Raw genomic sequence first — 26933 nt, 5'->3', positions numbered from 1 at the left:
TGGGGTTTTTGTGGTTCAATCGCATGTGCAGGGGATGGGGATTGTATTTAATCTCTGCTTTCCTGGTTCCGGGGCAGGGTGGGATAAAATGACTCAACTTGGGGCCTTCACACGTTTAGGGCCTGGCTCCAGAGGCCAATATCTCAAAAGTCTGGGTGGAGCAGTGCTGAGAAACCTTTGGGATGCTATTCCAACGTGCTGCCAAAACATCAGATATGGTGTGGTGGCCTTGGGGAGTTGACGGGTACCCAGGGAAGGCAACATGGGTGCAGTGTGGCAGTGGTTTTCCTTTGTAAGACAGCAGTGGTGGTCACGGCGTTGCCATTTACAAAATAAGAGGGGAGAAATGGCAAGCTTTTGAGAACACGGAGCAGTGTCTTGCAGAAGCTGGGGGGCTGCCTCTGCATGGTCCCGCAGCACTTCGTAAGAGAAGCTGGGCTGGTTCCTGGAGCCTGCCAGACTGATTTGTGTACAGGGGCTGGAGCCTGCCCCAAAACCCTGAAATGAATTTCCCAGTGCTTGCTTAGCTTGAGGAAAGGGCCTGGAGGGGTTCCCTTGGAGTTGCTCAGCGTGCATGTGTTCTGCAGCGCTAAGCACCGGCTAACCCAGATCTGCTAAAAATCAATAAAGTAATCCACTTACTGCTTGGGACTGCCAGCCTTTTTAAGGAGCTCAGGGCTGTTTTGTTTCTCTTCTCTCCCATTTCTGATAAGCTGGAAGAAAGGAGGGAAAAAAAAAAAAAAAAAAGGACGGGATGTTGGCAGAGCCGGGCTAAAATCAGGCTCTTTGCTCTGGGCAGATCAATAAAAATAATTCCCTACTAAAACGTCATTAGCACGGAATTAAGGCTGCTGAGATCCTGCGTGGTGGGTGAGGATTAATACCCCCGCTAAAACCCGGCGTGGTGGGTGCTTAAAACACAAAGCGGCTTCGCTGCTCACACCTCCCCGTCCCAGCTCTGCTCCGTGGCCGCTCGTGGGGGTAAAAAGCATCACTTCTTCCCAAGCAATTGTTTGCTGGTTTGTTGTTTTTGTTTTGTTTTGTTTTTGATTGAAAAATGTTTTTCAGACTTGTCACGGAGGGCAAAATGCTTTCCCTATTGAGAAATCCAATTTTCCGTCCAGAGATTGAAACGAGGCACCTTGCAGCCGGCTCTGCGGGGCCGTGGGGCATCCTGCCCTGCTGCCTCTCGCCTCCTGGCCTCGCACGGAGTCCCAACACCACACTAAAAGACCGTGCTGAAGTCACAGCCAGCGTTATCCCCTAATAGCCCGCCTTGCCTACAGGTTAGAAATCCCCGTGGTTAGTGCAGGGTGCAGAGGAGGGCAGGACGTAGCTGCTGGGGAATGAAACCATCCTGCAGTGCCCGCCTTGTCTGCAATAAGGAATGTGAAAGGTGGCCTGATGTAAACTAGGGGAGCCATCTCTTGTTTGTATTCCCTCTGCAAGACCGCAGTTACTTTCTTCTTTTGTATAAGTAAAACCTACTCTGAATACTGATCTCGTGTCTTACTCTGAGAAAACTGCATGCGTGTGCCTGGGACAATGCAGAGTACTGATGCTGCTGTCTGCAAGCCTCCTGGCTCCTGGCAGCAGTCAGTTTTCTGCTGCATGGAGATGCCCAGGTGAAGGCAAAGTCCTGGAGCTGCTGCCGTGTACCTGCTGCCCGTAAGGAGCTGTGATTGTGATCTGGTGTCCTCCTGATATTGTGCATTACCTGGTAATGGGAGGAGGCCAAATCACCTCTATAAAGTTTTGAAATATTAATATGAGGAATAAAAACATTTCCTTGCTTGAACTATGGTTAGAGAGGAAGGAGCATAGTGATGTCTGAGAGTGAAGGGAGAAATGGAGCTAACTAGGGTAACCTTTACCCTCCATGCCAGGTGTGAGGGTGATGCTTGGCCTCCATCACCAGCCCCCTGTCCCTGTTCTCCACCATGTGCTGGTGGCAGGGCTGTGATCCTCCTTCCTCCTCCTCTTCCTCTTTCTCCTCCTCCTCCAGCACAGCTCTGCACACCAGGCAGTGCAGACCTGGGCCTCTGCTCGCTTTACAGCCTCGGGTAAAATTCCTCCTTCTCCCATTCCTTCGAGGTGACTTCATCTGAGGTCACTTGCATCAGAAGCACGGGGCTGTGCCATTGCCTCCATCCCTACCTCCATCCCTGCCTCCCCCCAAAACTGCAGCCACAGGGCAGGGGGTTCCCGGGCAGGGAGCTGGGATGCTCCCCCCACAGAGCACTGGCTGCTAGAGGCAGTACCAAAAATCTTCACGTGGCTTTGCCCTGCTCTGGCATCTGCCTGTTTGTTCCTCCTTATTTCTGCAGTAGTTGATGGTCCAGGTGGGTGGGCATGAAGTGAGCATTAGGGACGGATGGGGGCTGTCTGTGCAGCCTGCTGCCTCGTGCTGCTGTGGCTGTGAACTCTTTTCTGGTGTGGATTGAGCCCCCTGGGCTCTGTCCTGTGTGTCTTCCCTCCTCATCCCATGCAGCTTCAGCAGCCAGCTGTAAACCAGCTCCTTGCAAGTGGGCTCCCCATCTCCACCGAGCGGCTCCCCACCGGCCCAGCTCGCATCCTGGCACCCCGTCCTGGCTCCAGGAGGGGTGTGGGGACCCTGCACCTAACTGGGGTGCCCGAAAGCAACCCCCTGGGTGCTTGATGCTGTGAGTGATGCCCCTGCCCTGCGTGGTGCAGCAAGGAGGCTGATATTTGCATGTGATGCTTGCCACAGTGCACACTGGGTTTGGGGTTTGGGTTTTTGCCCCTTCCAGCTCCACCCGCTGCTTCCTAGGGGCGACCACGACCCTGCAGCGCGATGCCAGGAGTGCAGGTAAAGCAGAGCCAGGGCAGGAGCACGATGCTCCACGTCCTGCACAGCCCCCAAAGCCCTTGAATAGCTGCGTGGGGGCTCCTGCTCTCAGCACTGCTGGCCCTTGGTGTGCCTGGAAAACACCTCCACATGGCTGGGGCCAGCATAACTAATAACCTGCACCGAGTCTTGACTGGTGGAAAAGCAAACAGCCGCCTCCTTCTCCATGATGCTCCTCCCCTAAACAACTTAACCTCCCCTCCGCCTCCCAATTTTTGATCTATACCGGAGCCTGCCTGCATCCATCGGTGTCTTAGCTGGGCGATTATGCTACCGGGACGCTCTGCGGTGAATTCACAGCGAGCCGAGACAGCCAAAGACAGGAGCCAGCCCTGAGTTGCCAGGAACGAGAGCACCTCTCATCCCAGCCAGCAGCTGCTGCCGGCGTGAAGCGAGGATGAGGCCGCGGGAGGAGGCAGCTGCCCCCGTGCCCCCCGAGAGCACTCGCTCCCGCAGAGCCATGTCCCGACCCCGGTGGGCTGCGCCGCGCTCCGGGCAGCTTTGAAGTGAGAGGAGGTGGTCGTGTTTAGAAAGGCGAGAGATGAACTGAAGATTCAACATGTACGGGAATTATCCTCACTTCATTAAGTTTCCCGTGGGCTTCGGCAGTGAGTATTCTCCTTGCGTTTGCAGTCGGTGCCTGCTGGGTTAGGTGGGGAATCTGATCCTGCAGTAGGGATCCGAGGGGGAAAAGGGAATTTAGAAATGTGTTTAGCCTAGCTCACGTGTGGCGGTAACCTACAGTGCCTGTGTGCTTGGGACTGAAGTTGTGCTGCGGTTTACTTCAGCACAGCCAAAGCAAGCTGCCTGAAATCAGGCAGGCGTGAATCAAAGCCAGGCTCTGCTCTGAAGTTTGGTGTTCGGGAGATGTGTGTGAGTTGGATCTGTTCTTTCAAAGAGCAGAAGCAAACGAAGGAAGTATCTTTCCAATTGCATTTTTATTCATTAAGTCATTGGAGGAAAAATAAAAACGCTTTTAGACATAAAACAGCCCACATTGTGGCACTGCCCCCAGGACACGGATTCCCCCGTAACCACCAGGAGCTGCCTCGGGTTTGCCAAACGAGGCTGCAAGCAGGGAGATGGGGCTGTGCCTGCTTGCAGGGCTAGGGGCTGCACCAGTCCCCTGCACGCCAGCCAGTCCCAGTGCAGAAACCTGAACTGCTCTTGGGAAACAGGCTCTGTAGTTCCTAGTGCTCGCTTGTTGCCTTTATCCAAAGGTATTAAGCTATTTTCCCTGTCCTAATGTGGAGGAAGCTGAGGGAGAATGGTTTGAGGAGCTGTTGGGTGCTGCTGGGTGGGATTTCTTTGCTGGAGATGAGGTTTGTGCAGATGTTGGATTGCACACGGGATGTTCCCACCACGTGTAATTTTCCCTCTTGCAATGGATGCTCACCTCTAGAAATTCTCCAGCTCCAGAAAAGCCATAGGCGTTGCATCGTCACCCCTGCATTTCGCAAGCGCTCGACTTTCCAAAGTAAGTCCTTAGCCAGGGTCTGCAGAAAACAGGCTTCTTGTTGGAAAAGTCTACTGCTCGCTGGTGTTCTTAGGGAACAAGGAAAGCAAAGCCAAACTCTCTCCTATTGCTGCAATAAGAGGGGAACAATGGAAGTGTTATTTGTGCTTAATTCCTTGAGTATTACGAATGTACAAGGAGACATTCAGACTGATCTTCGCAGGAACCAGGCACGGATCCCTGTGGAGGCAGGGGTCACAGCGCTCTGCGGAGCATTCGGGAGGCTTCTGGGAAAGGGAGCTGTAGGAAGAAGAGGTATTTCTGCCCCACCAGTGAAGACCAGGGCACCAATCCAACATCTGGCCGACAGTTCGATATATTGGGGCTTTAACTTCCATTTAGAAGTGCATTTAAGTGGTATTTTAACCTGCTTCTAGCTTGGTTTAGAAAACCAGAGGAGTTTTCTGCTGGTGAATCACTGGCAAGAGATGGGAAAGCATTGGCTGAGTTTTGTTGAGGCTGCTTTAAACCATGCCTCTTGCCTGCCCTGTGCTCCCTGGGCATGATACAGACCTGGGGTCCCTGCTCACATCCACACTCCCCTCAAAGCTGGAGGGCTCCTGTGCCCCTGATGCAGCTCTGGTTTCCTAAAACTGTATTTGCTTCCTTTTTTTTTCTTTCTTTTTTCCTTTTTTTTTTTTTTTTTTTTCTCATTCAAGTGACTGTTACATATGCTTTAACTTCATCTTCATTGACCTTAGAGATAAAATATGCATTTTTGATGGTGCGTATAGCTGTCACTATGATCCGAAATGTCTGAGGAACACCAGGTTTGTGTCAGGGAACAGTCATGCACAGATTGCCCAGAAGCACAGGGTTTGTGCCGAGAAAAGGACTCGGGGCCGTGCAGTGCTACCGAGGAGTGCAGAGAGCAGCAGTGCCAGCGCTCAGGTTAGTCACCCTCACACATCCAAAGCAGGGGATGTGCGCTAAGCAGCCAGATTTGCCTTCACAGCCTGGGCTCCAGGAACGTGGAAAGGGTTTCAAACTATGGTCTTGTTCCCCAGAAGGATGCATTTCATCCGACGCCTCGCTCCCAGGGCGAGGAAAGATGCTGCGCTGGCCATCCCCTCTCCGAGCACTCTGGCACAGTTGGTTGGGGACAAGAACTAACTTGGCTCCTCCACAAAGTCTCTTTTATGAGTACTCATGTAACTTGGCCTGCGGCCACACCACCTCCGGCTGCGATCTTGTCAGCTCTCCCAGGCAAAGCTGGGGTTAGGCCGGGTCGGCTGGGGGCTTGGGAGAGCTGCGGGGGAAAACCCAGGCTGCTGCCCGGCCGCCTGGCACCTTTTTGCCCGTGGTGCCTGTGCCATGGGCTGCTTCTCCTCTGGGTGCCCCAGCTTGCTGTGGCCAGACCCGTGAGCGTGCTTTTGTGAAGGTGGTGGAGGTCTTTGACCCAATGGACAGAAGTATGAGAAAATCGAGCAATGGGGAAAAATCCTGCAGCTACTGAAACAGATTTTGTTTTAAAAGTGGGAGAGACTCGCTTTCACCTGCCTTCACAGGGCCAAATGGGATGCTTTCTGATGGGGACCTGTAGCTTCTCCAGGAGCCCAAAGACCACTGTAGGGATCAGTGTGTATGTTTTGTCCCTGGTGGATGCTGTGATGGAGATCCCAGTGAGAAATCTGATCAGACAATCTCAAAAAACCCTTCAGGCCTCAAATTCAATTACTTTTTTCTTTGTAAATGGGAAACTTTTACATAACTCTCATGCATTACCATTGTCACCAGGGGGAAGTGATACCTGTAGGGGTAGGTGGTGGTGAATTTGGCCATAGAGACACCTGGTCCAATTTCAATCAAATCAGCCCAAGATCTCAAACCAGCATCTGATGCAGAGTTTGGACCAAGACAGGTGAAAGCCTCACGTGCTTCCAGCCCACTGCTCCTCCTGGGTCAGGTTTTGGGTGGCCCTGGCTTACAGGGGCAGCACAGGAGCAGTGTAGCTCTGCGCTATCTGAGAGGAGAGGTGACAGCTCTTTCCCACTGCCAGAGGGAAACCTTTTCTTGCTTGCTCATCTCTGTCTCCATGCAGATCCCCGTTGCGGAAGCCCCTGCTCACCTCCAAAAATGTTTGCTCCTCTCTGATGTCAGCTGTCAGGGGAGGGCTGCATTATTTATTGGCTCGCAGAGTTGAGTGGGCAGCTGGAAGCACAAAGGTTGCTGGACCTTAAAAGCGAGGCAAAACCAGTAACCTTGCTGTAGGATATTAGCGTGTAGATCTACTGCCCGTGGAAACCTGCTTGGACAGTTAAAAATACCACCAGAAAGGGGATAGTTTTTTGGGTTAGCTTCCATGTATTGAAAAAAATACGCAGTCATAGCAGCAAAACTTTTATTCTAATTAACTCAGGGTCCTTGCTACACAACTGCATCCAATTTCAGGAGCGTTCCTTGCAGGTATTTCCCCACAAAGGCTGTCTCCAAGGATGAGCTGCCTGCCAGGCTGTGCCTCCCACTCCTCTGCTGAAGCCCTTCCCTGCACGCCTCTGCCCGGTGCTTGGATCTGCAGAGGAGGAGGTACCTGCAAAGTTCTGCTGTCATCCTTCATGCCAGTGAAATGAACCCTTTCCATGCATGCCTGAGACCCCAGAAGCACAGGCATGTTGTTTGGTATTCAAAGGGTTTGCTCCAGATCTTGGCTCTCTAAGGCCTGCCAAACAAGGCTGGAAGCATGATCATCTAGAGATGATCATCTAGGCTTGGATGTTTCTAGTCTGTGTTCTCTTTCCACTTCTTCTCTAATGCAGTTGGTGAGATTGGTGTCTTCTGTCATTATTTGTTTGAAAACCAAGACATTTTTATGGGTTGCAGGCCAGGCACTTCCCTTCCTGCTGTCTTTACTGAAATACCTGTGGTCATTTGTGCGCTCTTGCAGCCTGGCTTCCCTTTCAGGCACAATCCTCCTTTCCCCTGGGAAGTGCTCATGGCACAGGGGTGTCCAAGCTGGCATCAGCAAGCCAGCACTGGTCCTGGGCCAGCTCAGCTGCGTTAGCCCAGCCCTGGCTGCTCAGCAGTGAATGGGGGGGACCTGGGGCTTTGTGCCCTGCAGCTGCCAGGCACCTGCAGCTGTGCTCTGACGGAGATGGTGGTCCTGTACTCCCAATTTCGTGAGGTTGACCATGCAAGATTCCCATCCTGGGCTGGGATTTTGCTGTGGTGGAGATGAAACCCAGATTGAAGTGGAGAATCAGAGCTTTGTCATGTGCCTGCTTGCTTTCAGTGGCCATTAGGTGAATGCAATGCTTTTGCTCAAGGGCAACGTTATTAAAATGCAGAGAGCTGCGTGGTTCCTGGGGTTTCCTCTAGTTTCTTTCTAATGCCAGCAGAGTCATCAATAATTTCATGTGATCTTACCCCGACTGCTGCAGCAATAGGGTGCACGTTGTGTCTGTATGCCCAACCCTCGGCTCCTCTCCGCAGCCTGTGCTGCACCCACAGAGGCAGCTGGAAGCAGCAGAGCACGCAGAAACTTGCTCCATTTTATTTTTAAACTTGGTTTCTTACAAAAAGAAGGCTGCTGTGTGTGAGGGGGGCATACAAGAGAGCTCGTGAAGGGTTGATTGAGGTACTGGGTCCTCCGGACACTGGCACTGGGCTGCGCCAGCCTGGCTGGGAGCTGAGCCCTCTCCTCCCCTTGGCTCCATGGGGCCCTGCTGCAGCTGGCCGAGTCCCCAGCACCACTTGTCACCTCGCATTACCTGACGGATGGGCTGTGGGCCTGTGTAAATGTCACCTGTGCCCAGTGCTGCCGGAGAGGTGGAGGCAGCCCTGGCTGGCTCCTTGCTCCGCGGTCCCCCCCGCGCCATCCCAGGGCCACATCCCTGCCGCGGAACAGCTCGGATGCTTCTGTTCATCCCCCAGCGATGGAAGAAAATACCTTGAGGGAAGTCCCTGCGAGATGTTCAAGTCACTTTCTGTTGGAAGATGCGTGACACAAATGGTATTTTCCCATGGAACGTTTCATTTAATCTTTCCAAGCCATTTTCAGCCCGAATCAGCAAGACTTGCAATCTCTGCCATTTGCGCTGTCGGAACCACTCTGGCTCCTTTGGATTGAAGCAGCTTTGAGGGTGCTCAGCTCAGGGAGTAAGTAACCCCACTTTCAAGGATGCTTTGGCATGGCCTGTCCTGCACACAAGGTGCAGAGCCTTGCAGTCACTCCCCATATCCCTCCCAGTTTCCCATTCCCAGGCTGGAGTGCTCTGAGAGTTTTCCTGGTGAAGGAGGGTGCACACGGGAGCAGTTTTGCTCCCTTGAAGACTGACTTGATGCACTTATTGGATGCACTTTCGGAAGCTTGGAGCCTTTCTAATAGGGAAACTTAGTAGTGGCCACGTTTCTGGCAGGTCTGGTGGAAGTGTACACAGGTAAAATATCTCACCTGGGAGTCTTTTCTTATTTGCTTACATCTTTTGAACTGTACTTCAAAAGATGCCCTTGGAAAAGGATGAAGAATCACCCCTCTTCTCCTTAGCTGTTCTGCTGTGACAGACTTCTGCCCAATCCCCCCTTCGGTGGCTTATTCTCCCAAGCTGAAGAATCCTAAAAGGTAATGCTGTTATCTCACTGTTTAAAGTGACATAAAAAATAATTTATTCATAAGCCTGATGCTGGGGAGGACTGCACACTCTGGAACCAGACTACTTGGAGGCGATGAGAAATCCGTGCCCGTTTCTCCGAAGCTGTTGATGGCACAGGATAGGATGCTCCTCTCCAAGTCCCAAGGAACAACCGAGGTGCCTCAGAGTCAGGTCCCAGGGGAGGTGGGATATCTGCCCCCCTCCAAAGGCTCTCCTAGCATCTGTCTCTGGGTGAAAGGCTTTGTTACGTGGAAGCCACTCCAAGGTAGGAGTTTTGCTGTTGACTAACAACCCAGGCTGCACATGCTGCTGTCCCCAGGGGGGGTGACAGGAGGGCTTGGGGCATGTCCTCCAGCAGCAGGGTGCAACCCCATGCCCTGGGGCTGCCCACAAACCTCTGTGCTGCCCCTGGGGCTCTGCTGTTGTGCTGGCTTCCTCTTGCCGCATGTTGCTTTCCCACTGGGAGGATTGATCCAAAAAGCCAAAGCAAGAATTGACAAAGACCTTTTCTCCCCCTCCCTCTGCGGAATTAAGTCTGAAGTGGGTTGATAACAGCGGATCGAGTCCTCCTTGACTCTGACAAATGTCTTTAATGTTATTCAGCAAGCTGACCTTTTCCCGTCTTTATTGTGCATCTTCCTTTTGAATCAGATTTGATTGTTACTTCAGGTAAAATAACAAACACTGTCACGTAAATAACTTTGCAATAATGTTGAGAGGGGGGGGGGGGAGGGAGGGAACCACCAAACCTCTGCCTTCCTTGCAAACGCAAGGAGAGCATCCTCCGTGCCAGCCATGGAAAACCAGCTGTGTGACCTTCCCACACAGCATCTCTGCCTTGCTGCTCCAGGGAACGGTCTCCTGTGTTGAAAAGCCAACAGAGAAACAATGCTTCATTGAAATGCTAATGACAGCTAATGCTAACCGGGGTTGCTAAATTCTAGGGAAGGGGAAAAAAAAAAGGTCACGAGTAAATCCTTAAAGTGCAACTAGATACAGAACCCATCGAGGCTGGTAGGCATTTGGTGCCCAGACACTCTGTCTGTGTGGTCACAGCCTCTGCCTGCTCCCTCTTGTACCAATAAGTGAGGGCAAACAATGGATAAAAAGTTTTCTGGGTGCCTTGCCCTGTTGTCTGCACTGCTAGATAATTATGGGCAAAACTGTTGAGCTGGAGCTTGGCATTTTGTGGGTTGTATGGTTAATGGGTCCCAAAGCCTGATGAGGTGTCTTGAAGAGGAACCAGAGGAAGGTGTGAAATAGCAAGGTGAGGAGGTACATGGGGGGAGTGAGGAGCTGAGCCATGGGGAAAGGAAGAGGAGCCTGCAGGATGTGACACCGTGAGCCATCACGGGAAGCAAGGGAGCATCCCAGTGAGTATTTGGGGTTTCCAGCCTGGTTGGTGGGGATATCATGGCTTTAGTTGTGTGCTGACCCCAAAGTTGGCTTCCCAACAGTTGTGGGACCTCAGGGAATAGAAACCCAGCCCGAGGCAGGCAGCAGCGGTGCCTTGTTCCACGTCAGCTGAGGCACTGAAGCAGTGAAGGGAGATTTGATTATTAAATATTATCTTCATAATATGTTTTGTTGCTGTGTATAACCCTATTTCCTGTGCCATAAGCGATGTTTTGCTCTTTCCCCTTATACAATAAGGCACGTTTGCTGGCTGGTGTTGAGCCTTGGCCAGCATCTACGCTGACACGACTGAGTCAGGGCAGCAGATCTCTGCACGGCCAGGCTCACCCATCGTGTCCCTCATCTCTGCCTCTCCTGCAGATTCCCCCGTTCACGCCAGCTCCACGTCCGTGAGCCCATCCTCGAGCCTCTCCGTGGGCAGCGCGGTGGACGGGCACCACAACTACCTCGAGGCACCCGTGAATGCCTCCCGGGCGCTGCCGTCACCCATGAACGCCATCGGGTCGCCGGTGGGCGCGCTGGGCTCGCCCTACAGGGTCATCGCATCCTCCATCGGCTCGCACCCTGTCGCTCTGTCCTCGGCCCCGGGCATGAATTTCGTGGCACACGCCGGCCCACAGGTAGGCAGAGGCGCTCGCTGCCTTTGCGCCAGGTTGGGGTGCTCTGAGGCTGGCGTGGGTGGGCTGCTGGGGAGTCCTTGGTGTGCTTTGGCCACTTATGGAGGTTGGATGTAAAGAACAATCAGCACGTGAGCCTTCCTGCCTAAATTCCCCTGGCACAGACACGGAAAATGCCTGTCTACCTCTCCAAATACCCTGCACGGTGAGGGGAGAGAGCTAATCCTGATTTCTGATTCCCACCGCTGCATCTATTGCCACGTGAATAATTACTACGAGTGGAAATACACGTACATGTGTTGTAAATGGAAATAGTCATCCCTATTTCTCCTGCAAAAGGGTATCTGCTTTGTTTCGCTCTAGCTCCTTCCCATAGACTTTCTGGAGAGACAAATGCTGATGCTAAATGCCAGCCACGTACTCTGGGCTGCAGGTAAACTTTGCCTGAAGAAAAACAAAGCGCTCCTGTCCTTGCTGTCTGAGCTCGCTCAGATGCTGAAGTTTCCCTTCTAGACAAGGGGGGAATCCCTGTGGCAGGGGTCGGTGTCCCCCAGAGCCAGGGGACACCCTTATGGGGTACCTGGTCCGGGCAGGGGCAGGACTAAGCTGCCAAGAGCCCACGACCACCTCGGTCAGGCGGCAGTGTGGGATTTTTTCATGTGCTGAAAAGCTCTGGCAATACTTGTTCCCGTGGCGCCCTGAGCAGGTACTTGGTGGTGCTGGAGATGGTGGCGATGCTGGCTGTACAGAGACCCTTTCCTTTGGGGCAGGGGATGCTCCAGGAGGCAGTTTCCCCAATCCAGGCACCGTGCCAAGCTACCAGCTCCGAGGAGCGTTTCACTTGTGTTGCCTCTAATGCAAGGAGACAGCTGGGCCTTGGGGATTCGGCAGGGAGGCTGCTAATGGATTTGGGTTCAAGCAGTTGTCCCAAATATCATACGTGATTGCACTTAACCTGCAGGAGTCAAGCTCCAAAGACACTGATGGCTAAAACTGCCCCACTTCTCCCCCGACGTGCACCCTGTTATTGCCTGGAAGTGCAGCCAGAGTGAAAGCAAAGGTGATACCTGAGCTCCGAGTAATATTTTAAACCATAAAAAGTTCCTCCTGCCTCAGCATCTTGGCAAGAAACTTGCAGAGTTTTTTAAAAACTGTGGCTGGTTACTCGGAGGGGAGGAAAGGTTTGTATAATCCTTTCCTTGCTCCAAGTTTGGGTTTTGGAGCTTTTGGATTTACAGCTGCCCATTGTCTGGGTTGGGTCTCTGCTGGGGACAGCAAACCTTTGTTACCCAGAGCAAAGTTTTATTGTAGAGCCCTATTTTTCAGTGGGAGAAAACAAGCTGGCTCCTAATGTGATAATTTTTGCTGGGTAACTTGTATTTTCAATGCCATCAGACCTTTGAAGCTTTGAAAATGAAGGGCCAGCGGTGACAGAAGATGAGGACAGACCTCACATTTTTACTTATCTAATGACGGGTCCAAAAATCCCAGCAGGACCAACTCTCCTTGTTCTAGGCTGAAATTCCCTGGAGAGGTTATTACACTTTTTCATGGGAAATGGATGGTTTCTTGGAACAAACGGAGAACCTGCAACAAGTGGTATAAAACCAGCTGGTTTAGTTACTCTGAAGGCTCACTAGAGGCGTAGCTCGACTTTCACCCCAAGCCCTGTTTTCTCTCCCTGCTTCTGCCCTCTTGCTGGGAAGCAGAGATTTAGCTGACAAATTGTGGTGACTGTTAAAACCAAGCTCAGTGATGAAGAAACCGTCCCTCAAAGCATGGCGATGGGAAAGATGATCTGCCCGTGGTTTTGGGGAGACATTGGTCTGCCCGGGCAGCTTTTGCCAAGACGTGCTCAATGGCCCTTACTCCTCGCTGCCCTGCCAACAACAGCAGAGCAAAATAGCAATAGCAAATAGCAATAAAAGGGAGCCCTGGGCAACATCGGGCTTTGGTCTCTGATCGATGTCAGTTTGTAACCTTTAACTTGCAGCAGCCACGAGCAGCTCCAGGGGATCTGAGCTGGGAGCTCTGGGCCCTCCGCCTGCATCTCGCAGCAGCACATTTTAGATGCTCAGCTTGCTCCTTTTCTTGATCTGGCAACCCCAAATGTGCTCTGATCGCCAGTCTGTTACTGAGTTTGGGAACCTGAGCCCCAGAGAGCAACTGTGATTGCTGTATTTTCACGTGTTTCTGCAGATTTGCACATCACGAGGCAGGGAAGCTACCCCATTTAGCACTCATTATTGTTATTAACATCGTTACAGCCTCCCCAGCCATGCAGGTTGAATTGCAACAAATCACCTGGCTGCAGATCCCTTCCTTACTAAGCAGTTAGTGCTCGAGGCCCCAGGCAGCTGGTGACCAGCATTCTCTAATGAAGCAGGCAGGATCCCACCAGCACTGTTGCTTGGAGGCTGTAACTGAGCAGCTGAGGGTTGCTGCCTGCCCTTTTCCAGCTCTGCTTAGCGCTGTCTTCTGGTTACAGCATCAGGGCGGTGTGGGAGGTGATCTCTGCTACCCAGCTTCTGCTTAAATCCCTCCAGCTGGATTCACTGGAGGATGTCAGTCTGCCCAAGGCAACCTCCTGGGGCTGGGGATGAGCTTGGGGATGAGCCCAGCCAGCCTGGGCAGGGAGAGGGGACTCAATTTGGGGATGGTTTCACTAGGATATGGAGCTCAACGTTCTCAATGCGATGTCTTATGCTTCTGCAGCTCAATGTCCTCAACAACGTCAGCAGCTCGGAGGATGTCAAGCCCCTGCCAGGTCTCACGGGGATGGGGAACATGAATTATCCATCTACAAGCCCAGGTTCCTTAGCCAAACACATCTGTGCCATCTGTGGGGACAGGTCCTCAGGTAGGAGGTTTTATTCCTCGTGGAAGGCTCTGTGCAATGAAAGCTCCCCTGATGCTCTGGAGTGGGGCTCGTGCAGGGCTGTGCTGGTGTTGCAGGATTTGTAGCTGGCCTGACTTACCTAAAGGCAGGCTGTCTGCTTTGCAAATTAGTTGTGCTGTGCACAAAAGAGGGCAACCCCAAAAAACAGGCTCTGCGTATCATCTCATTTTACACCTTGTGCCTGTTTATCAAAGGTAAAACACAAAATCACCATGTTCTTGTTCACCTGTGCCTTGTATTATCTGGGCTGTGGCTGTGCCTGGCTCTTCCCTCCTGCCCCAGAGTCCTGTAGCCTGGTGAACTCCACCATATCCACGTACCCCATTTGCTCCCTGTAGATTTTCTGCCCTTGAACCTTAGCGAAGACGTGGCTCTGCATTCCTCCCTTTGGGTGCAGGTGGATGTGGTCTGTCCTTATCACAGCAAAGTGAGAAGTCATTATTCCTGCTAAAAGCTGCTAAAGCCAAGCCAGACCTGCTGAGGTCTCACCCTGCAACCTCTTCGCTCACATTTGGGGTTGGGTTGAGCTCCTCCATGCCTGCTCATGGCCTGTCCTGCCTCCCCAGGGAAGCACTACGGGGTGTACAGCTGCGAGGGCTGCAAGGGCTTCTTCAAGAGGACGATCAGGAAGGACCTGATCTACACCTGCCGGGACAACAAGGACTGCCTCATAGACAAGCGCCAGCGCAACCGCTGCCAGTACTGCCGCTATCAGAAGTGCCTCGCCATGGGGATGAAGAGGGAAGGTAAAAATCCTCCTTACACACATATTTTGTGAGTTAGGGGCAGTCTGGCGTGCAGCACTGCTGGTGGCATGAGGGGACAGCATGGTCCCATGGCGTGCTGCCCTGGGTTCTGCGTGGCAGAGCAAGAAGCATCATTTTTACTGCGTACTGCAGGAGGATGTGGGGCAGCAGTGTTGGTGTTCATGCAGCCTTAGGGCTTGCTGTGATGTAGGGAAGGGGCTTTCAAGAGCTGCAGACTCACAGAGCTGGTCCTTGGTGTCCCACAGTGCTTATGCAGGTGCCTTCTCACAGGACATCTTGTCCTTCACGTTCATGGGGGGTGATTTTTTTCCCCCCTCCTTCCTCAGGCTATTGACTGTAAGGTCAGGTAGTGACATCCAGTGTGGCTTTTAAGCTGCTTTTTTTTTTTGTTGTTGTTGTTGTTGTTCCAAGGCAAAAAAACCTGTCATCTCCAGGGTTGAATGCCAGCAGGGACATCCTTTAGCTATCCCTTTCAGAGGCCACGCTGTCCCCATGGAGAGCACACAAAACACTCCAGTGCAGGGCAAAGCCTGAGCAGGCAGCTGTGATGCTAGGCAGATGCTGAACCTCAGCCTGTTCCCCATAGCACGGTCACTGCCGTGCTGCCCTGAGCACTTAGGGCAGCAGGGGACTGTGAAATGCCAGGCTGGAATCAAAAACCTAATCTCAGGCACAGCTCTCCCTTCCTGCTAGGTGCAAAGTGGCTCAGAGGACCATGAGGTCAGTGCAGCTCCCCTTCACAGAGCGTGAAAATGGAAACCCCAGGCTGCTGGTGGATGCAGCTTGCAGAGCTGGCCCTTCCTCAGTGTCCCCTGCTGCAGGTCCCCTCTCCTGGATAAAAATGGATAAAAGTCCCTTTTATCTCTTAGTCTAATGGTGGTTTCCCTACTCCTCTGGCTACTGACTGCCCGGTGCACAGCTAAGGGGAAGTCTTTAAGGTGCTGAATCTCTGTGGCAGGGCCCAGCTTTACTGAACCTTTATCACTTTGGGTGTATAAATGCCTACAGATCATCACGGGTTATCTGAGACCAGCCCATCTGCCTACTTGTCCTTTGGGGGCTGTGCTGCATGGCTGGTGCTGTGCACTCTTGTGCAGGAGTGGTGCCAGCGGGGCTGCTCTTTTGGTACGCTTTTCCCCAGAAATAAGCTAAACTGTTGGTCACTTGATTTTTTTTTCTTTCCTTTTTTAAGCAACGTTTCCATGTTTCCCTTTGGGATTCCTCAAACAAAAACATGCACCCAGGATGTTGTACTAAGCACGAGGTTTGGCATGCCATGGATGCTCATCCTACATTGACCTGTCCTTCATTCACCCAGCTGCCCTGAGGGTTAACAGCTGAGATCTGTAAAGAATTTCAGTGGTTCTGTTTCTCCTATTGGCAGATATTTTGGAAAACGTAGATGGTAGAAGAGAAGGAGAGATCCAAGCTTGCAGCAGGAGGAATTCCTGCTCAGCCCCATGCCCCCTTGTGCCAGCTGCTGGAGGCCTCAGCTTGGGGCAGGATTTGGGCGTGCAGCAAACCTCAGCAGCTGGGTGCTGGGGGCCCTCCTGCCTCCTCCAGCATCCAGAGACGGCTGAGTCCAGGCTGCCACCTGGAGGCATGAGCTCCTCCTTCCTCTCTGCTGGAGCTTGGAAGTCACTTTTGTCAAATTTGGAGGCCACTGGACTGCAACAACTCCAAAGTTATTGGGGAGTGATGGGGGCACCCTGAAGTATCTGTCTATTTTCTGTTCTCCCCCTACTAGGAGGGTTTCTCAACCTTCCTTCCAGAGGAAAAGGAACCCAAAGCGAGCAGGTAAGTGTTGTCTGGGTGTGAAGAGATGCTTTTCTGTCCTCCAGCTGTGCAGGAGGAGAGGCAGAGGAGCAGAGAGCGGAGCGAAAACGAAGCTGAGTCCACAAGCAGCGGCAGCGAGGACATGCCCGTGGAGAGGATCCTGGAAGCAGAGCTGGCGGTCGAACCCAAGACGGAGGCATACAACGACGTCAACACAGAGAGCTCAGTAAGGGGCTCTGTGCGGTTTCAGTAAAATCACTCACATCTTGAGATGAGAGCATTCGAGGTGTGATTTGAAATGACAAACCCGAGGTGTGATTTGAAATGACAAACCCATTTTTGCAAGATACTTTTTCTTCACAAAATCTAAAAACCACTGATTTTTAAAAGCTATTCTGAATGACTGCTATAAAACAGTCTGTATGTTGTTGTGCTAGATTTTTTTCCAGTTTCCTCTGTGGTTTCAAGGAGTAGATAGGACAACAGCTGGATGCCAGGGAGCTGGTGCCAAGTGCTGGCCTCTGTGCCTGCACAGCCCTGGGCACAGATTGCCTGCCCCAGCAACCAAGGCTGAGGTGGAGCTGGACACAGTGGGTTCACTGCTTTGGTTTCCCTGGGTTTGGGTAAAACTGCTGTTCGTGCCTGTTCAGATGGCTTTGAGATGTGCCCTGGGGAGCAGGACTCCAGCCTGCCACGCAGAACTTGCCTTGTGAAGAACAGAGAGCAAACAAATGTCTGGCAACCTGCTAATTTGGCTGATAAGAGATGATGATTTAAAAATAAAATAAAATAAAATAAAAGTCTCCTCTATTCCAAAAGCACACAGCTGAAATTATTATGATTTGATTGTTTTACTTGCAGTTTACTTTGAGTATTGCTAACTTGATTTGATGCTGCATGATGTGCTGCTGATGACTATCAGTGATTTTACACTGACCAATTCTCCCCTTTTCCTGTGCTCTTTCCCTTGGATGCTGCTGCTCTGTTAGACAAATGACCCCGTCACCAACATCTGCCACGCCGCTGACAAGCAGCTCTTCACGCTCGTGGAGTGGGCCAAGCGCATCCCCCACTTCTCTGACCTGACGCTGGAGGACCAAGTCATCCTCCTTCGTGCAGGTAACATCCCTGATGTGTGGCCTCCCGGGCTTTTCCTGTTATCCCCATCCTTCCTCTGGCCTCTGTGAGCCCACGAGGAATGGGAGGAGACCCTGAGCTTGCAGGGTGAGCAGGGCTGGGATGGGTGTTGGGCAAAAACTGTAGATGGAGCACTGGGAATCTGATGGGCCAGTGGGCAGAGACCAGCCAGTGGGCAGAGACCAGCTCCCCACTCCACGTGGGACTGATGCTTTGAACCTGTCCTCTTGTCTCCCACACCTCCCTGTCCCTCCAATCCAGGCTGGAACGAGCTGCTCATCGCCTCTTTCTCCCACCGCTCCGTGTCGGTGCAGGACGGCATCCTCCTGGCCACGGGCTTGCACGTGCACCGCAGCAGCGCTCACAGTGCTGGCGTGGGCTCCATCTTTGACAGGTTTGTGGCCAGTTTGTCACCCCCAGCAGCTCTGCCTCTCCCCTCTGAAAGGGAAGCATGTTCTTTTAGCAAGAGCTAGGGAAAATCCGTGGAGACTTGGGGCAGAATTAGCTAGAACGAGGAGGAGATGCTCAACTGGCTTAAAAGAAACACAACCAACCAACCAAAACTCGCAAGAAAGGGTTGAAAGCACCTTGGGAAGGGATTTCCAGCTGCAGAATCATCTCCTCGTTTGGGCGTGTGTTTCTGCAGGAGGAATGCCTCTCTGCCCTCCCCTTGCAGCTCAAAGCTTTTGCCGTAACTGGATCTAGAGCTAATACTGATCAGCAAGAGCTTTAGCCAGCAGAGCCTTAAGCTGCAGCTTGCAGAATTTGCTCATGTAACAGCCACGGGGATTGTCTGTGCCATGTCTGCTCGCAGCCTGGCAGGGTGCTGTGTTGCTACTCTTACACAACTGGCCACGTTTTACAGAGTGAAATGTGGAGGAACACCCATGTGGTTTTCCTCCAGCAAACACAACTTGTTCTTTAAAATCCAAACAGTGCAGAGGGCCAGGTGCTGAGCAGAGCAAGAGCAGGGGTGAATTTGGTGCTGGGGACCCCAGGTGCTGCTGATACATATGTAAAAGGGCAGTGTGGTATCGCTGTCCCTCACTGCTGCCTCTCCCTGCAGAGAAGAATTGGGGGGATTCCCAGTGCCCATCCCAGAAACTCTTCAGCCCCTAGCCTTGCTGTCCAAACCCTTTCTCTGATGATCTGCCCACCCGTGTCTCCCAAATGCAGAGTTTTGACAGAGCTGGTGTCCAAAATGAAGGACATGCAGATGGATAAGTCAGAGCTGGGCTGCCTGCGAGCCATTGTCCTGTTTAATCCAGGTAAGCTGTGGGGCTGCCATGCGGTGTCACCATCTCTCCCCTGTGTGCTGAGGGCTGCAGGGGAGGGAAATTCCCTGTGAAAACGCAAGGCTCCAGGCTTCTGCAGGTCATGAGCAGAAGAGCTGTGGCACTGAGCATCAGGACTGTGTCCAGATCTGCCCCAGTCTCTGGGTGCTTGGCTAAAGAGGGCCCGAATCCTCTCCCACCCATGCACCTGGTCACTGCCAGCAGCAGAAAGGTCTCTGCAGTGACTTCCCCTCCACCAGAGCTCTCTCTTTTCCAGATGCCAAGGGCTTGTCCAGCCCCTCAGAAGTGGAGTCGCTGCGGGAGAAGGTCTATGCCACGCTGGAAGCCTACACGAAGCAGAAATACCCCGAGCAGCCAGGGCGGTGAGTGTCCCCAGCGGAGCAGCGGCCCTCCAGCCTGGGGCTGGGTCCAGCAGAGGGCACGTGGAAGGTCATAAACGCCACTCGATGGGTCCCGTGGGGCATGGGGACGTCCCTTTTGAGCCTGGGGACTCCCAGGTTTGCACAAATGTAGGATCATCCCCAGAACTTTTCCCACTTCCCTTAGTCCGTGGACATTTGGGTTGCACTGAGAGCATCCCACAGCTGCTTCCCAGCTCCCTGCTCACCCCAGTACCCACCCTGGAGAGGAGAGGCTGGATCAGGGGAGAGGCTGAGGCCCCCGAAGCTGTGCTGGAGCCTTGGGGCCGCCTGGGAGAAGCCCTTCTCCTGCTTCTCGATCCGATCCCACCCTCTGCTGGCCGCGCCACCGAAGCGCCGGTGGCTGGATCCGGCCCCTGCGCCCCGGGCGAGCGCTGCGCTCCTGGCACCTCCTGTGGTGCTGAGCTCCGGCCGGGGTCCTGCGGTCAGAAGGGAAGGGGGGAGCAGCCCCCCGCTGCACCCTAAAACAGGAGGCAGAGGCACTGTCGGAGAAATGGGGGAGAGGACTTCTTTGAAGGCTGTTTCAGGATGTGTTTTAATGGCATGGTGGAGATGTAAGTCACCAGTTCAAGCTCTTGCTGGGGGGAGAATCCAGATTTTTTTTTGTTTTGCTCTTCTTTTGGAACTTACAAATGCAAAATTATTTTAGGGAAGATATGTTTTCCGTCTACGCATACAGAGAAAAATGTTCATTTCTTTACTTTGAAGCACAAGGGAAGGAAAAACAGAGCTCCCCTTTTCCTTTGTGCCCTGCTCAACCATGGTAATTCCCCCTGAAGTGTCTGACTGTGACTCCACAAGGCATTTTGGGGAGGACTCAGGCTCTGCTCTCCCAGGCCTCTGTCACAGGCTTGGAAACAAGCAGGACCGTGCACTCAGCACCTTCCTCACACCTCTGACTGCTCCCCTCCTTCCAGGTTTGCCAAACTCCTCCTGCGCCTGCCAGCGCTGCGGTCCATCGGGCTGAAGTGCCTGGAGCACCTCTTCTTCTTCAAGCTGATCGGCGACACCCCCATTGACACCTTCCTCATGGAGATGCTGGAGACGCCCCTGCAGGTCACTTGAGGAGGGTCTGGCCTCACCCCTGTCCCCGCACAGCCTCCCACCCCTCTGCTCCGGGTCCGTGAGAGCTCGAGAGATGTCCTTCACCCTCCACTCCTCCTCGGTGGGATTGTCGTGTCTTTGTACAGCTGTAAATCACCCCCTCTAACCCTCCCCGGAGTGGTCACCGATCCTCCACCCAGCTAACCAGCCACCTGCCCCCCCTGTACAGATAATTGCTTTAAATTATTTTTTCACTCTCAATAAAAGCCAACAGAACAAATAAAATAATATATGAGAGGCACTGATGGGAGCCTGCAGAGCAGTGTCCTCCTTTGCTGTGGTCATGGCTCTGGGAGGGGATGGGGCTGAAGGGGAGTCTGTGGAGGCTCTTGGGCAACCCAAATCAGGGCAGAAACCTCACTTGGGATATAGCTGCTCCTGCTGATGGATCTCTTGGTGGAAGACTTTTCCCAGATATTGTTGTTCCTTGCTCCTGCTAAGGGGAGACCTGGAGCAATTTTCTGCTTTCAATCAAAAAAAATTCATTTTGGCATCCTAAACAGAGCTCTTGGACTTTTTTGAACTCTTAAAAAATGTAAAGTTATTTGGAAAGCAACCCTTTTAATGTGTTTTTTTTCTTTGCTAAGCTGCTCCACACCCTTGCACAGCCTGGATGGGAAGGCACCTCTTGTCCTAGCCCTGGTGCTGGTCGGTGTCCCCGGTGCGTGCCCAACACGGGGCAGGGTTGTGCTTGTGCTGCTGGGATCGCCCAGGGACCTTATGCTTGGGGTGGGGAGGAGGTGGAAAAAAAAAGTCCAAAAGGCTAAAAAATCCTATTTTGGCAGCTCTTACAAGAGCACCAGGCTGCCTTGTGCACCACAATGATTATTATAACTTTAGTATAGCTCTTATTTTTCTGAGATTTCATGGATCCTGTTAAGGTTTTTTCCCTTCTTTTAACACTAAAACCATGCTGTTCAACACCAAATCTGCGATCAAGTGTATCTGTAAGTGAAGCTTGCAGAGAGGGGAAAGCTCAAGGAGCTCACAAAACCTGCCTCAGAGCTCCACCTGGCCTGTCCCCAGCTCACACGGCACTGCTGGAGCTCCCCGGTACAACGCAGCTAACCAGAGTCAAACGAGTTAAAGACACGAATTTGTTCGATACGCGGAGCTTATCCTGGTGGGAAAACGTCCTCCCAGGAACCCAGCGAAACCGCCTGTATTATTATTCATAAAACAGGTGTAGTGTTAAGTGATCTGCCCCTCCTGACCCTCTCAGCAGACAGTGCGCTGAGCTGCAGCCGTGCTTCGTCTGTCCGCGTGACAGATTGCAACGCTGCCGCTCGGCGGCTCGGGGAAGTTCAGGGGAGAGGAGGAGTGACAACAGGAAAGAAAGAAGGATAAAAATGAAACGGTTTGTTAAAACTCCCACACAGGGACGTGATTCATTCTCCGGCGTTTCACTGTGAAAAGGAGGAAGAGGATTGAAAGAGCAGGAGAAAGAAACAAAAAGAACTCTAATACTATTTTTTCCCCATTTATACTGAAAAAGAAAAACAAGCAAACAAAAATTTTAAATGAAGTGGAGAGCATAGACCAGGGGAATTTTTTAATTGTAAAGGTAATCTTTCATTAAAATGGAAGTGATTAAATTAAAAAAAAATGTCCCGTGCCAGAGTTTCAGGCCCTGCACGCAGACTTTGCTGGTTTCATCCAGGAGGTTGGTTGGCATTAGCAGGCTCAGCAAGAGAAAGGCTGCAGAAGCGATGGCACCTCCTGAAGACTGACCATGTGCTTGATGTGTTTTGTTGAACTACACAGAAAAAGACAGGTTCCTCATGCAGACCTCTTGCCAAGGTGGTGTCCGGGTGCTGTCCTTGAGCCATGCAGTGATAACTCAAGCTGGAGAGGAGAGGGTGCTGCCATGCCAATAGTGCTGGCCCTTTCAATCCCTGTCCCTGGAGATGGGGCATTGGAGCTTAATTTGGCCAAAACATCTGATAAGGGCTTAACGTAGCCAGCAGGATGCCTCTTGTTGGCTTAGCTTGAGCGAGTGATGAGGGCTTCAGGCTCCTTGATCCTCCCCATCAGCAGAGCAGCTCAACACGTGGGTAACAGCAAAATAAACTGGACAGCAGAGAGAGATTCAGAGCTCGCTACATCCTATAAGCGTTTCACCTTGACTGTCTTCGTGCTGGTCTCAATCCACTGTCTGGGAACAAATCCAGACCACTGCCTGCAGTGTGAATTTTTGAGGTTGGAAGTTATGGGAGAAAACGAGCAAGGCTGGGGCAGAAAGTCTCAGCGTGACCATTTGTGGCTCCTGAACAGCCCTGCTCTTGGCAGTCTACCTCAAAGCCCTGGAGAGGTGGGCTCTTGGCTTTGGGTCATGTTTCAAGCAGGGCTTGTCTTCTTTCTTCAGATCACTTTTGTTTTGTTTTGTTTGAAATTTTGGTGTATTTGATCACCTGCCTGACACTTCTCCCCTCCCAGAGCTGTTAGGGCCATGAGACCATGAGATAACCATCACGGCTTCTGTAAGTAAGAGGCCTCTTGCTCCTCTGGAAGTGTCAATGCAGGGACTTCTTCAGCTTGGTCTTAACCCTGGGACTTCTCATTTATATCATGGGTCTCCATGCCATGATGTCTCGCTGCTGCCCAGAGCACTTTTCCTACCCTAACAAGCACTGGGGCTGGTCACAGCACACACCCCAAGAAGCAAACCCACAACAGGTCGTAACAATTCACTGGTGTGGTTTTCCTCCAGGATGAATTGCTGCAGGAGAATATCAGTGTGGCATGGCTGGAGCTTACCAGCTCTGCAGCCCAGAAAAAAAAAAAAAAAAAAATTGTAAAACATTAAAAACCTTTGTCATGGATAAGTCAGAGCAAACTTCTATCCTTGCACATGCGTTCAGCCCCAGCTCGTGTGGTGCTATAGCTGCATGCTGAAGAACTCCAAAATCAAGAGAGACCAAAGGTTAAATCCCATCAAACATGGGCATGGTGCCTTCAAAGTGCAGGCACATCAGCTGCTTCTCAGGCATAACGAGTCAGGGTGTGACAGGTCCTGCCACCTACCCTTCCTCCTGGCACCCGGCTCCAATCTCATCCGAATTTTGCTCTTTCCAAATTCCAGTTGCTGGCTCCTGCCACCACTTTGAAGCACTCAGCCATTGGGTGCTCCATGAAAACCCTCACGGTCTCTGCTTAAGCTCTGACATTTTTTTCCTTTCCTGAATGAACCAGGCCCTGTAACGACTGGCACAAGCAGAGCGATGTATCCTCTTTCCCACCGAGCATTGCATCTCATGAGCCGTCTGAGTTAGCAGCATCCCCACACCGTGGATGAGCTCCATTTTAGTGCATGAGCCAAATATTTCAAAGCATTTTTTAGCTCTGGATTGCTGGCTCTGTAGTGCTCCATGGAGTTGAACTTGGAAAAACAAAAAAAAAGTGGGTTTAGCCATTTATAATGATGAGCGTGGAACACGTAAAAAAGAAAAAACAACAACAACAACAAAAAAACACTTAAACCCCATTGCTTTCACTAAGCTGGGTCTGTTTCTCACCCAGTAATGAAGCCCGTGTGTTTTCCTGCCCTGTTTGGGTTCTGTAGTAGCTGCTTCGTTTGCTACTGAAATTCAGCATAAACCTGGAAATAGCACTTCTGGACTGGGAACAAAACCAAACAGTTCCCAAGCCATAAAGGTCTGAGCTGGTGTGCATTTAGAGGGCCAAGGGCACGTCCTATTGATTACTTCAGCCACCGGTGTGCCTGACCTCAGGCACCAGCCTCTTCTTTGGTCTCCCGTGTGCCTGCTTCTGGGTCCAGACCTCCCTGCTCCCGCTTTGCTTTGCCGGGCAGAGTTAAGGGGATGCTGGAGCAGGGATCTGGGTCTGCGTCTGTGAACGGGGCCCCCTGTGCCCTGCTGCCCCCAAAGCTCCTCAGCACGAAACACGAGGGTTGGGCAGGTCCAGGGGGTGAGATTGCCAGGGGAGATGCTCGGCTCCCCCACGAGCACTGCAGGCTTGGCACTTTGGTGGGCAGCCCCTGCTTGGTGCTGGTTTTCCTTCCCCACCCAGATGCTGTAGCACCCGGCTGCCTGCAGGCCCTAGAGCTAGAGGGGAAAGCCTGGTCCTGCTTCTCACAAATCCTATTTAATTTTCTTCAGCTGGGTGCTGGGGGCTGCTGTGCCTGGTTCAGCTGATCCTGGAAGCCCTGGCCCTTGGAGGACACAGTGAGGTGGCTGAAACGCTCCCCTCATCTTCTGCGGAGACATTTCTCAAGGTGAAGCTGTGCTTTGGGAGGGGGAATTGCCAGGTGACCCCCTAAATCTATCAGGGAGGGGTTTTTGAGCACACGTCTTTAATTTTCACTGATTTCTGGGGTCACCATCCTCGCACGAGGCAGGGCGGGCTGGTTTTGCTGCCCCACAGCCGACCAGCAGCACCCTGCGTGTCCCTTGGCATAGGGGCAGTGTGGGACCCCCGAGCCCCTCTGTGGTTTGGGGTGCTCAGACCTCACCTTACTGCTTCCTGAAGGGAGAAAGAAGGGAAACTGAGTCAGGCTTTGCTTGCCCAGCGCCGGATGCTGTGCAAACAACCTCAGGGGAATCACCAGGCTGTGGGTGGAGGTGTGCCAACCACGGGAGCGATGTCCTGCTGCAGCCCCTCAGCATCACACCCCGGGACCATCCCTCAAACCCAATCCCGTGCAGAACGAGCTGTGGCTGTGCACTACAGCTGCAGGGTAAGGCAGTCTCCAGCCCCCTCCTGGCCTGGAGAGGAGGCCAGGGAACACGTCGGGGTGACAATAATACCTCTTGTGCCATCACCGCAGCCTTTCCTGATGCTTGCACTGGTTTATGCAGGGAGGAAGAGCAGCACGCAGCTCCTGCAGCCCCTGCTCGTGCCGCAGTCCTTGCCGGCCTGGTGCCTTGGCACTGGGGCCAGCTACCTCGAAATTTGGCCGGAGCTGCTCTGAGACCTTCAGGAGAGACAAAGCCGGGGGTGGCAGAGCCCAGCGCCTCCCTGCTGCAGTCACAGCTCAGCTTTCCCAAACGGGAGGGCTCGGAGCTCCTTCACACTGACCTGTGTGTGCTGGGACCAGTGCTCCCGTGCCTAGCCTCCCAGTGCAGGTATACTGGGCCATACTGGGTCTGTCCCGGGATCCCGTCCCCCCTCTCCCATGGGATGCTGGCAGCGTGGCCGTCCCCCTGTGCCCACCCAGGGCCCTTCTCCTTCCCAAGAGCTCCCCAAGGACACGACCTTGCCCCCTGCGTCGCCCACGCCACGCAAGCCTGGGGACCTCCTGGTGACAAGGACACCCCGTGGGGGGGCTTCCAAGGTCACCGCTGGGCACGGGGAGGGGGGGTCCCCAAAAACACCCCCCCCAGTCCTTCACAAACCCATAGCGGGTCCCTGGCAGCTGCCGGCAGGAGAGGGGGGACCCGGCCCCGCTCCATGCCCAAGGTGTCCCGGGGGGGCCGGGACTCCCCGGAAAACATCGCCCCCCCCGGGCTGGGGAACGGGGACAGCCGGGCCCGGCCATGGGAACCCTCCGGGGCCAGGGGAAGGCTCCGAGTTTCGGCTCCCCCAGCCGGGGGGGGTCTCCCCCCGCGGCTCTCCCCTCCCCAAATCCGCCGCGGTTTGGCGGGGCCGGAGCGGCTCTGCCTGGAGCCGCCTCCCCCTGCAGCTCCCCGGTACCGGGGCCCTTCTGCGCCTTCGGGATTTAATTTTTTTGTCCCCCTCCCGACGCTCGTTTGCCTCGAAAACCCCGCAGCGAGGGCTCCCGGAGCGATGCGCATCCCTCGGGGGCTTCCCCAAAAAAAACCACCCCGGGCTCCTGCGGGACCGGGAGCCGATTTCCAGCCTCTTACGGCACCGGGAGAGCCGCGGTGGCGGGGCACCACCCTCCCCCTTTCATTTTATTTTGATTTTTCCCCCTTTTTTTTTTTTTTCTCTCCCTCCCTCCCCCCCCCCATCTCTTCTTCTTCTTTTGGGGTCGCCCCTCGAGGCGTGGCGGGGCCGGTGCGCGCAAGGCAGGAGAGCGGGGAGGAAACTTATTTCGAGTGGGGTGGAGAGGGGAGGGCAGGGGGTGGGGGTCGGGCAGGGAGGTATCAGCTCCAGGAAATGTGTCTTGGCAGCAGTCGGACGGGCGCTTCCCCGCAGGTCGCTGCGCTCCGCTCCGGAGCCGGCCAAGGGCGCAGCGGCTCCCCCGGCACCCCTGGAGGAGGAGGAGGAGGAAAAGGAGGAGGAGGAAGGGGGCAGCAGGCGGCAGGGCCCCCCCTTTTAGAGCCGCTGGTTGAGGATCGGGGGGTTCCCCCCCGAGGGCTCCTCTTCCTCGGGCTCCCCGGGGGAGGAAGGCTCCGCCCGGGTCGCCGCAGGTAAGCGGCCGAGCCCCTTTCCCCCCCCCCCAAAAGCAGCAGCCCCCCGACGGCTGCCCCGCATCCTCCCGGGGGCGGCGGCTGGACGAGGTGGGGGGGGGGGACCGGGGATAACGGGGCTCGGGGTGCCCCGGGGAGCCGCTGCCGGGGGCTGAGCGCTGCGTGGCGGGGCTGTGTCGGCAGGCGGGCCCCCCCCC

General features: G+C 53.5%; 1 protein-coding gene across 1 annotated transcript; it reads left to right on the top strand.

Annotated features, from left to right (window-relative positions):
- The first annotated feature begins 3109 nt into the window (after positions 1–3109).
- RXRG (retinoid X receptor gamma) lies at positions 3110–20679 on the top strand. Its single transcript, XM_032192779.1, has 10 exons — positions 3110–3477; positions 10751–11010; positions 13723–13867; positions 14473–14652; positions 16515–16675; positions 17439–17568; positions 17848–17980; positions 18763–18854; positions 19138–19243; positions 20218–20679. Exons 1-10 carry the CDS (start codon positions 3429–3431, stop codon positions 20363–20365), a joined length of 1404 nt encoding a protein of 467 aa, XP_032048670.1. The 5' UTR covers positions 3110–3428; the 3' UTR covers positions 20366–20679.
- Positions 20680–26933: the final 6254 nt, after the last annotated feature.

Source organism: Aythya fuligula, chromosome 8 (assembly GCF_009819795.1).
Source record: "Aythya fuligula isolate bAytFul2 chromosome 8, bAytFul2.pri, whole genome shotgun sequence".
Classification (NCBI taxonomy): domain Eukaryota; kingdom Metazoa; phylum Chordata; class Aves; order Anseriformes; family Anatidae; genus Aythya; species Aythya fuligula.
This window is presented reverse-complemented; position numbering and strand designations above follow the sequence as displayed.

Coding starts and splice junctions, on each gene's coding strand:
- RXRG (XM_032192779.1), top strand. CDS start 3,429: ATGTACGGGAATTATCCTCACTTCATTAAGTTTCCCGTGGGCTTCGGC. Junction 17,569..17,847: donor AGTCATCCTCCTTCGTGCAG/GTAACATCCCTG, acceptor CCTCCAATCCAG/GCTGGAACGAGCTGCTCATC. Junction 19,244..20,217: donor TACCCCGAGCAGCCAGGGCG/GTGAGTGTCCCC, acceptor CCCTCCTTCCAG/GTTTGCCAAACTCCTCCTGC.